General features: G+C 44.6%; 1 protein-coding gene across 2 annotated transcripts in view; it reads left to right on the forward strand.

The window, feature by feature from the left end:
* TACR1 (tachykinin receptor 1) overlaps positions 1–8,912 on the forward strand; it is a 250,379-nt gene extending 241,467 nt beyond the window's left edge. For both annotated transcript variants that reach the window (XM_011358084.2, XM_023529447.1), the window contains 3 exons: positions 4,773–4,923; positions 6,683–6,879; positions 7,678–8,912. In XM_011358084.2, the coding sequence (XP_011356386.1) occupies positions 4,773–4,923; positions 6,683–6,879; positions 7,678–7,969 (640 nt within the window). In that variant the 3' untranslated portion in view covers positions 7,970–8,912. The remainder of the gene's footprint in view (positions 1–4,772; positions 4,924–6,682; positions 6,880–7,677) is intronic.
* The last annotated feature ends 3,081 nt before the right edge of the window (positions 8,913–11,993 follow it).

Genomic DNA, 11,993 nt, shown 5'->3' on the forward strand with positions numbered 1-11,993 from the left:
CCAGCCTCTAAGAGGACTGCCAGGGCTTTGAGATTTGCCTCTAATGCCTGGAAGTAAAAGTAAACCAAGAAATATAGGAGTTTTGCTTTCATTTCGTACAAAGAAATCATATTTACCAGCAGAGAAGACAATTTTTTGCAGGAAGTAAAAACTCAGCACCGTGCTCTAAGACAGCCTGAGGGTCGCTTAGGAAGTTTAGGAGGATGAGGCTGCTCTGTGCGTGTCAAATGAGGAATGGCCCGAGAAGTCCAAGACACAAAGTTAGGGTTCAGGGGAAGGGCACACTCCTAGTCACCTCAAGGTTGCAGGACCATTTCAGGAGGCAGAATCAGTTTGTTGCTCACGACCTAAAATGAAGTAGGCCACAGATTTTTACTCAGTTGAAGAGGAAGTACATCAGTCACAGCTGCCAGCAGAAGACTCAATGACAGTGACTCAGCCCCGGCTGTGTGCTTCAAACTTGAACTTGCACATGAATCACCAGATAGTCAGTCTTGTTAAAATGCACACTCTGATTTGGTCTATCAGGGGGAAGCCTGAGTTTCTGCATCTCTTAATAAACTTCAAGGTATCCCTAATGGAGCTGGCTTTATAGATAGTGAGCAGCATGCCACAGGAGGTATTCAAGAAAAAGATGGACAATTATGGGTATCATAGAGAGGGCTTATGCACTGATTGGGGACTGGGATTACACAATGCTCCTTGACCTCTCTGTAACAGCTGAAATCTTCCACCACCACCACCACCAAATAAAGTCACCCACAGAAAGCCAATATAGAAACCCAGCAAAGCCAAGCTGTCTTGCAGAGTGAAGGTGGGGAACCCAGGGCCCTGCCCTGTTGGCCTCCTCTTCCCCCACCCCACAGCACCTAAAGTCTCTGTAAGGTTTATTAGAAGACACCTTGGATACTATTTAATAAACCTATCTATCTTCACTAAAATGCTGAGGATTATTTCAGGAACTAGAACTGATGCTTGGACAATGAGTGACTCCATCTAGTGAGCGCTTAGCAAACCTGGATTAGTGAGCATTAAGGTGTTAAGGCGTTAAGGACAGGGGAATCTGCAGGATTTGGAGCTGCACCGTTCCATATTCAGCAAGTTTATCTTGTAAAATGTGTCAAGCCTTATTAGCTGCTTAGAGGAGTGCACCGGAGAGAACAAAGACATGAAGCTGTTCCACGCACCTTCCTGCCGAATGTACTGACAAGTCCATTGGCAGGATTTATTGACCAAAACCAATGCAATTGCATCAAGTGGGAACCAAGCAGTCCCTTCTCTTGCCGTCTCTTGCAATCACTCTGGCTTTCTCTGGCTGACTTCTGGTGCCTCCTGGACCCCTGATCTCTTCTTCCAAGGCGGATAGTAATTTTGAGAATCGATAAAATCTTGCCTAGCAGGAATCTAGGGAATATCAAATTTGAGAGCCAAAGAAAGCCTGGAGCTGCACAAAGGAGGATTACACTTGCCTCAGTGAGCAGTTAGCGCTATAAAATAATGATTTTGGCGAAAAATAAAAGAACAGAGTTATCTCCAATTAAGCACAAAGGTATGGTAAAATTTCTCTTAAAAGGTGTCAAGGTAGAAGAAATATATTTATTTTCGTATTTTTAATGATTCATTTGACCTATAATGATTTAGAATTTTTGATAAGCTGAATGTTGTTTGGATAGAGTATTTTCAATTTTTTTGTAAAAAGGGTTTATCTGACTGAGATTTAGGAAGATGTATTTAACCTTTGATCCTGTCTAAGGATCCAACTTGTAGGGTTGTTTGTTTGTTTTATTATTTTGGAGGGGGAGGTTTCTGAGGAGTGCCTGGCGGGAGCAGAAGACTACAAATTGGGAGATCCAACTCAGCTAAAATATTTCTTTTTAAATTAAATTTGATTTATTCTGATAAAATATATGTAAAATTTACTATTTTACATCCACAATATTGCGCAACCATCATCACTATTTGTTTCCAGAACTTTTTCCATCCCAGTTTCTGTACCTATGAAACAACGACTCCCATCCCCTCCCTCCAGCCCCTGGTAACCTCTAATCGACTCTCTGTCTCTGTGAATTTGCCTATTCTAGATATTTCTTAGAAGTGGAATCATACAACATTTGTCCTTTTGTCGTATGCTTGCAAGGTTCATCCATGTTGTAGTATATACCAGAACTTTATTCTTTTTTAAGGCTGAATAATATTCTATTGTATGTGTATATTACATTTTGTTCATCCGTTCATCTATTGAGGGACTTCTGGGCTGTTTCTGCCTTTTGGCTATCGTGAATAGTGCTGCTACGGGTGTTGGATTAGTTAGTTCGGGTATGAAAGACACACTAGCAGGAGTTATCTCTAGGAAGTAGCCTGGGGAGTTGTTAAAGCGACTGGAAAAGAGTGTTCAAACACACTTCAGTAAAGTCATAAAATCTCAAGCAGTGGTGTCCCAACAGGCTCGTGGACCTTGGATCTGAAACATCAGCCGTCAACACTAGATGTACACCAGAATCACTCGGGCAGTTTCCCAAAATATGTGTTCCTCTTCCCATACTCAGGCCAATTAAATGAGTATCTCTGGGCACTGATCGTTTTAAAAGTTCCCCTAGTGATTCTCATGTGATTCTGGAGCTCACTGGAACAGCGTTTCTCAGTCTGAACCTGGATCAGCAGCATAGCCTGGGAACTTGTTACAAATGCAGATTCTCAGGCCCCACCCCAAACTGGCTAAGTCAGAAACTCTGGGTGTGCTCCCACCCTCTATGTTTGTACAAGCCCACCAGGTGATTCTAAAGCAGTGTCAAGTTCAAAGATTACTAGTCCAGAGTAAAAAGCGTGGATGACTTGTTTGCAGTATCCTCCCCTCGTGTCCCTGACGCTGACATGGGTGCCCAGTGCTCTGAGGCAGTGGCCCTGCCAAAACTCAGCTAATAGGTTTTATCACCAAACAAATATCAGTCTGCATAAGATGAGGCCGTTCTTAAAGAGAAAAGTAGGTGCAGCCCGGAGGTTCTCAGGGTCTCCCTACCTGCATAGCCACTGCTTTGACTGCAAATGGTGTCTACAAAAACCAGGAAGGAGGCTGAGATCAAGTAGAAAACACAGTATACAGTCACTGCCATGATGGCTGGAGAACTCAGAGGTTCCCAGAGAAAGTGACAATCCAGGGGAACCTTAAAAGCCTCATGAGACTGGAGCAGCACAAAACAGATGCTCCGGGCTCCCTGCTTTGCTGAATCTGGTTCATTACTTAAAATCTCTTGAAATGTCTTCAAGTTATAAATTTTAATACTCAGAGTAGTCTTTGAGTATTAAATTGTGAGGCTTTGCAAAGCGGTTGAAAATAAAGTGTGGATAAAGGAAAAGTTGAGTGAATAAGTAAGTTTTCCTTATCAGAAAAAAATCACCATGGAGAGTAAGCATAAATAGAGTGGAAGAAAATATCACTGGGTGACTTTTCTCCAGTGACAAGAAGCTGTTTTTGAAGTCTGTGTTCTAATCCAAGCTCCTCTTTTTACCAGCTGGGAACTTAGGCAAGTTAATTAAATTCTAAATTTTGGTTTCCTCCTCTACAAAATGGAATCATGACGGTACCTGCCCAATCGTTTGTTTATAACGTCAGGATTGAATGAGATAATGCTAGTAAAGTGCTTTGCATTGTGCTGGTCACTCAGTGAGATCTAAATCCCACTTCTGCTATGAATACTATCACTGACATTATTATTAGCCCAGTGACTTAGAGTAACCCCTCAAAAGTATTAGCTATTATTATTATTATTATTATTACTATTACTAGTGCTACTACTACTACTAATACTACTACTACCATTAAGAATGCTGAGCCCCTCCATTAAACTCACATCAGAGGAAAGAGCTATAACTAGCCAGACATGCCAAGGGTCCCCTGAGAAAAATATTCTTTCTCGAAATTCAAAACTTATTTGAATGTCCTACCTAGAAGGAGCCCTGCCTTAAACAGAACAGGATAAGTTATGCTGTTGTAGCAAACTTCAAAAATCTCACTGCAAAGGATTATTTCTTGCTCATGTCCCAGTCAAATTCAAGTCAGTTGATATCTGTCCTCCAAGTGGTAACTCAGAGATCCAGGCAGCTTCCATCTTAAGATATATTTTTAAGAATCAAACTTAGAAGTGGCTTATACTTTGCGGCTTTCTCCTACTGATCCTAGACTAGGATAAGTCTTATCTCTCTCCTCTAAGGTAATTATTCTTATATCTGTGAATCCATTTGTCATATAGAATGGATTAGGGCTCATCAACCATTGTAGTGGTGTTATCTGACTGTACTAGCTGGTCTACATCCCTGCACCAAAATCGAGCCTAAGTGTAATCTGAAAGATATTAACTGAGTGGTACAATCACCTCCTTCATTCTAGAAAACATACCTCTATTAATGAAGCCTGAGGTCGCATGCTTTTTTTTTTTTTTTTTTAAGGAAGAGTGCCAGCAATTGCACTTAACGTCAATTAAAATTTCCTTAGGTATACAATGTATTCAGTTCACACTCACCAATGTTTATTCTTCTCTTTTCAATCTGAGCAGGAATCTCCATTATGGAAAAAGTTCACAAGAAAAACGTGTTGAAGAGGTTTGCTTTCTCTGGTTTATCCATTAATATATCTCCCACTCATCCAATGCAGGCGGCAAGCCTCGCTGAGGTGTGTCTTAACCAAACTTATTAATAGCAAATGCCGAAAAAGGTAGCTGTCAAGCCTCGATCACCGTTATTTCTTAGACTGACTCCTCTCATCCACTTTGTTGCAGGTACCACATTTGTGTAACTGTGTTGATCTACTTCCTCCCCCTGCTGGTGATCGGCTATGCATACACCGTAGTGGGAATCACACTGTGGGCCAGCGAGATCCCCGGAGACTCCTCTGACCGTTACCATGAGCAAGTCTCTGCCAAACGCAAGGTGAGCAAGGGACAGGCAGCATCTAACCCACCCTGGCATAGGTGACAAGCTGGCAAGCATATGGGCCCCAGAGCCTCAGGAAGCACAGAGGCAGTGGGCACAAAACATCCATGGGTCTGGGGAACCGCGGAGGGAACAAGAGGAAAAGGGAGGAGAGGGGATCTTTTTTAAATGTATTTGTAACCTAGGCCTGCCTGTACAGGCGCGAGCCATTTTGCTCGCACCTTAACAGTAATTGCAAACTGTCAAGCCATTAATGCGCGCGCGTGCGCACACACACACACGCACGCACGCACGCACACACACACAGAGCATTTAACTATGAAAGCATTGAGGAGTTATTCATTCACCTTTTTGTTAAAGTTTGGCAAAATAATACAACCACTTGGTCAAACATCAAAAAGTATTAAAAGGAACATTATAGTGACAGAGAACAGATCAGGGGCGGGGGGAGGTTCATATTGGGGAGAGGTCTGCCTATAAAGGAACAGCATGAGTTTCTTTGTGGTGATGGAGCAGTTTCACATCCTAATTGTGGTACTGTTTTCACGCATCTATCCATATAATAAAATTTTGCGGAACTACACACCCTCCAAAATGATCATGTGGAAAAACTGGCAAAATCCAAATACAGTCTGTAGTTTAGTTACTAGCACTGCGCTAATGCCGGTGTCCTGGTTTCGATCACGTTGGTGTAGTTATGTAAGATTATATCACTGGAGAAAATAAGGAACACTCTGTACTATTTTTGCAACCTTTTAGGAGTCTTAAATTATTTCAAAATGAAAAGTTAAAAAAAATATTAAGAATCTTACCATGAAAAAGCTCCCTCCTTTTTAGATGCTCCATCTGCCTTGTTCCCAAGTGCACAAGCTCATGTACTACCGTGACCACTGTTTCTTATTAATCCTTCCAAATACTGCAATGCATTTATAAGCCAAATAAACATAAATTTTCTTTCTTTTTTACACAAATAGTAAATATACACTTTCTGCCCTTTACTTTTTTCATTCAACAATATCTGCAAGACCTTCAAAATTTATATAGTTTCTCATTCTTTTTTTTTTGGTACCCCTTTGCATAGTATTCCATTGTGTGGTGACTAGGTAATTCTTCACTGATTTATTTAGAGGGAAGGGGTTACATCACCCGGTTGTAAATCCCCTTTAAACATCTGACGCTCCCCTGCTGCAGCCAACAGCTCCCCTGCTGTCCCCTGTCCTTCCCTCCTGCTAAAATTCCAAGCAAGAAGGCTGCCCTAGCTCAGCGCCTCTCCCATCTGGTGCTTCTCCCCTTCCCAGGTCTTTTCCTCCTGAACCCCCATTCCCCTGGTCTCATTAATCTGGTTTCCTTTGTCTTCTTCAGTCATTGCCCAGAAGGATGATATAACATAGTGGTTCTTGAGCATCAGTGTGCATCAGAATCATTGGAAAGGTTAGTCAAACACAAAATTCTGGGTCCCACCCTCCAAGTTTCTGATTCGGTAAGCCTACGTGTGGTCCAAGATTTTGCACATCTGACAAGGTCCCAAGTGATGGTGATGATGCTGGTCCTGGGACCACACTCTGAGAACCACCGACATAACCCAAGTCTATTGGTACCACTTATAAAAGGTCCTTCTTCTTCCTCAAAGCAGTTATTATAAATACTTCCCACCAGATGCTGCATTGTGCAAAGCGAGAGGGCAGGAGAAGAGAGAAAGTAGGCATGAGAAAAGGAGGGTGCGCTGGTGGTCTCACCTGTCTCTCCCTCTGGTCAGGTGGTCAAGATGATGATCGTTGTGGTATGCACTTTCGCCATCTGCTGGCTGCCCTTCCACGTCTTCTTCCTCCTGCCCTACATCAACCCAAATCTCTACCTGGAGAAGTTCATTCAGCAGGTCTACCTGGCCATCATGTGGCTGGCCATGAGCTCTACCATGTATAACCCCATCATCTACTGCTGCCTCAATGACAGGTGAGGACTCCCTCCACATACTTTCTCTAGGTGCCGTGAGACCATCTATCTATATAGTCATCAAGCAGCCAACCTAAATGAACAAAGTTGGCTGTGAGACAAGAGGGAGAGGTGGGGAATGCAGCAAACTAATCCCCGCATTACTCAGCCTCTGCTGATTATCACCATGCAGGAATATAAGCCCAGCGTAGACCATTTTTTTCTTTCCCAAGAGGAACCAGAAATCCCTATTTTTGTATGATATTTTCTGACTTTTAAACACTGGCAACTAAGTGGAGGTTGGGATGTGGATTTTAAAAAAAAAAAAAGCCTCTGTGATTAATGAGCATAGAACAGGTCCACTAGCTGGATCCAGTTTGTGGACTGTGCATTTGCTCACACTGCCCTATGGACCCAGTGCACGGGAGGCTGTGCGTGGAGACAGAGACAGAGTCAGAGAGAGACATGTCGAAGGAAGGTGACTGGCAGAAAGTCACCCTTCAGGCAGTGGGCTACCTGAAGGATGTTGAATTGACCCAAAGTTGGCTGACCCCACACCAGCAGAGGCAGCATAGTTCAGCAGCTGCCCTCGGTAAAGACATTTCACTTGAACCTAGGTTCTAATCCTGGATTTGACCTTAACAGTTGACCTTTAAATCTTGTTGGCCTTAGCGTCTCCAGTTCTCAATTAATTTTAAAAATAGTAACACGGAGTCCCACTTGGCTGTGTCCATGTGTTAAAGAGCTGATGCGGTGGTAGGAACACCCTCTGAAAGCAGGCTGTGCCCAGGGTCACCTCTCGACCTGCTCTCTCTCCAGGTTCCGGGTGGGCTTTAAGTACGCCTTCCGGTGCTGCCCCTTCATCAGTGCCAGTGACTACGAGGGACTTGAAATGAAATCCACCCGGTACCTCCAGACCCAGGGCAGCGTGTATAAAGTCAGCCGCCTGGAGACCACCATCTCCACAGTGGTGGGGAATCACGAGGAGGAGCTGGAGGAGGGCCCCAAGGCCACACCCTCATCCCTGGACCTGACCTCAGACGGCTCCTCTCGCAGCGACTCCAAGACGGTGACAGAGAGCTTCAGCTTCTACTCCAACATGCTCTCCTAGACCCCAGCACCTTCAGCAGAGGCAGCCACCATCGTCTTTGTCTTGTTTCACTTCATGCATGAATAATTCTTTGATCTGGAAACCATCAGAAATACTCCAACACTGGGGCTTGTGAAAATGGTCAGAATGGTTTAGGGAAAACATTTCATCCCGGACTCTTCCCTGTTTTTGCCACCCCCATGCTGTGTGACCCAAGGCAAATCAGTCTCTGAGCCTATAGGACGGGAAGACTGGGCTTAATTTCTCTGCAATTCATTCCATGATTCTGGAATGAACTTTGTTTGCATGTGAGCACTCGTTTCAAGATGAATCCTGCAATGCGGCAACAGATCCAACTGATCTGTTTGCCTAGAGCCTCTGTCTTACTTCAGTACTGTCATTCTCGATTATGTTCAGATCACCTTCCTTTAGCTGGTAGCCTCTTTCACTTGATAGGCTGGACAAAAGAAGGAACGAAATAAAAATCTGAATGAAAGATTTAACCCCATCTTACAAGCTCCCGTGAAAAGAAGACAAAGTGTTCCTTTTAGGCATCTCAGTATTTTAGGATATTTAAACATCATGGGATTGAGAGCCTAATATTCATCTGCCTTATGTCTATGTCCCCAGAGGCTGTCCTGAGAAACTGATGCAGGCAGAATATGTCCATTGATGCCAACTAATGTCTGTCATGAACCAAGAGTCAGGAGAGCTGCACCATCTTTAATTTGTCTGAGACTCTTCCCTTATTTGTAAAACTGTAGGGCTGAACTAGATCATCTAAGTGTCCCTTCAAATTTTAACATTCAATGGTTCAATGATCGCATGAGCTTTTGTTTGTTTCACCAAAAGATGATGGCCTCAAAGAATAGGAGCAGAGTGTCTAGTGACTTAATACTCAGCTCCTGGAGAAATAGCAACTGCTAAGACCATGTGTCGATACCCATATCAGACATTCTCTGATTTATCCTAAAACATGAGTACTTTTTTTTCTCCCAAAAGGTTTTGGCCTTTACAGAGCTGAGGACTCCATCAGGCTAAGCCTACTGCTGAAGATGCCATCAGGAAAACAAACTTGTGGGCTCCCTGATCTGGCCTTTTGCGTATCTTAGGACAGGGGTACAAACCCAGAGTCTTAGCTTTACATTAGCATCTGGCCTGTACTCAGATGCCCAGTGAGCGAGGGGCCTCTGGGAAGAGGCTACCTGACACCTTTCCTTCACACTATCTGCATCTCACTCCCCTGTCCCCAGCTTTGTTGGCCTCTTGTCTATCAGAGGTGAGAAAACACACCAACCCTATGGAACAGTCCATCGACCGAGAGCCATGAACTTAATGCTTCATATCCCAACACAGCTTTGGAGTTTCCAGCAGGTGAGCATGCAGTTCCTTTCTGTCCCCCAGATCTGCACTTCATCCTGATGTAGCTGAAAGCAGAAACCTCATGTCACATCCATGAAAGTCCTCCTTGTGGTTTGAAGAATGGATGCATGCGTGCTACACCGTGGTATGGAAGGGGAACACCACTGCCCACAGGATTTACAGCCTTTACCAACCCCGCTGGCTCTAGCCCTACCAAGGTATGAGCAGGACTGGGGGGAGTTGTAGAGCAACAATACAAGAAAGAAGGACCTGAAGACCATACTCTGCAAAGCCTTGTGGGAAGGATTAAAAAAATTAAATAAAGCCAGCTTGATGCAGATATATGGTGGAAGATACAATTTAGGGGCAACGAAAGTCAGTGCCAAAAGCATTAGACATACTTCCGATGAGAATGATTCACTTCAGAGAGATATAAAGAAACAGCATGATTATGAGAAGCACCTAAAAAGAAAGTGTCAAGGAGTCAAGACATCCTCTCCGTGGAAGAGGTTAGAGCTGAATACAAGAATTATTGAGTGCCTGCTCTGGACCTGGCCCTGAGCTGGTCACACACAGGTCCTTCCACTCCTGAGGAGCCTACTGGACTGGCCATTGCTAACTCACCGGTCCTAGTCGGTCCAGCCTGCCCAGCAGGCGTGGAGGCGGCTGAGAAGCAGATTCTCCCAAAAATTCTAAAGACACACACTCGGCATGTATGATCGAGCCAAGAGCTGAGACCTTCAGAGAGCCTTTTGTAGTGAGAGTTCTCTGAGATAATTCCAGGGGACCTAGTGGGATGTGGTCAGACAGCATTGTCACTGCAAATAATTAGAGGGAGTGTGGGATGGTACTGGGCAGTTTCAAATATGGCAAAATATCCCCTCTTAGCAAGCCCAGCAAGCCTTCCTCTGACCCGCTCTCCAACACTCATTTAACTTACAAAAATGTCATCAGCGCCCATGAGTGAGAAACATCACAATTTGCACTGTGCATGGGTCTCATTCTTATAGAAATGTGTCACCCTGTGTTTATCTCCTAAGCGTTTTTCCTTGGTGTACTATTCAGTAGTAATAACGACATCATGGGGCCAATCTTTGTTATGTTACTTCCAAACTGTGAAATCCAGTTGCTGTCAGTATATTCTCAGTATTGTGCCAATCTCTCCTCCTCCTCATTCTTTCACAGAGAGGAGCTCATGTGTATCGTGGACTCACAGTCACGCATTGTAATTGAGGGGTGGGGAGGGGGACCTTTATGGGAGGGACTAAAGGGCAGGAGTCCTTGTCCTCCTCCCCACCCGAACCAGAATGCGAAGGCATGCTGGAACACCCTTTCCCTGGGAAAGACTGAGGGGACGCCTAGGAAAATGGGAGCTGGCTTCAGTTGACCTGGGGAAAATCCTATAGCTGGAGCCAGGTTGTTTCTGAGGTTTCCATTTTCCAGCCTGGGATCCTGGAAAGAATTTCCATACAGAAATAAAGTATGTGTTTGATTATCTCATGTTTCTGTCTCATCTCCATACCGCACAGGAGGTTGAATGGAGTGGTACTATGAACCCTTGTAACCTGCATAGTCAGAAAGATGAAACTCAACACCCAGAAAACTCCTAACTCTGTGACTAAATGAGATGTGGGGACTGTTTCCAGGTGGGGATCTGGGAAGGTAAGGCGTGATTGTGTGAAGTAACCAATGATGTCACCTGTGAAAAGAGCTGTGTCAGTTCAGGTCCTCCCAGAAGCAGACATCAAGACAGAGTTAGAAGTACAAGAGGTTTACTGGGGGGGAATACCTGGGAAAGATAAAGAAAGGAGGAAACTGGAGTAGGCAGAGGAAGCCTGAGACCACCCTGCAGATCTGACACCTATGAAGCGAGGAGGAGGGGAGGGGTGGGCAGGAGACGCCTCACACTATGGTGCAGCTCTGAGAAAGTCTCAGTTGGCTCAACAGCATCTAAAGGTGCCCACAAAGAAAGCCTGCATTGGCATCAATGGCCAGGCCTGGTACTCCAACATGCTGGGTCACTAGCTGGGAGCTCTCTGGGGAGAGAGTGGTCTGACTTGAACACCATGATGGGTCCTGAAGGTGCTGCAGCTGGCGGCCATCAGCTGATAGCACTCCCAACACCTGGCCTCTCCTGAAGGGAAGTCCGAGCCAGGATTCTCACAACTGCCACCAGAGCTTTGGTCAAGGCCTCCGTGTTTGGGAACCATGTCAGGAAACCCTTGGCAGGATGTGAAACTTTAATGATGATCTCTGTCAGCCTTGGCAACCTGCATTCGACTTCCTGGGCCACCCTGTGCCACCTCACCTCTCAGGCACATGGCCTCAAAAGAGCAATGAGCAGCTGTTCTCAGACTTAACGATGACAAAGACAGTAAAAGCACTGAAAGAGGGAGTGACCTGACATACTTTGTTTTAGAAACAAATAATAAAGATGTTTCTGTTTAAACTAAGGCAGCTTAAACTGAGGTGCCTAGATAAGCTTCAGTGAACCCACAAATCCCCTACACGATCCCCATAAATCATATGCAAAACATTGTGTGTGTGAGCATGTGTGCAAAACCTAATTCTCAAAACTCACTCACCCTTGGCTCACCAGAGAAAGAGAGAAATTAAGCTATTTATAGGAGAGGGGCAAAGATCCATGAGACCTTCAGAGCACAGTGAGAGGTATATGTGCCCC

The sequence above is a fragment of the Pteropus vampyrus genome, unplaced genomic scaffold, assembly GCF_000151845.1.
Source record: "Pteropus vampyrus isolate Shadow unplaced genomic scaffold, Pvam_2.0 Scaffold37, whole genome shotgun sequence".
NCBI lineage: Eukaryota > Metazoa > Chordata > Mammalia > Chiroptera > Pteropodidae > Pteropus > Pteropus vampyrus.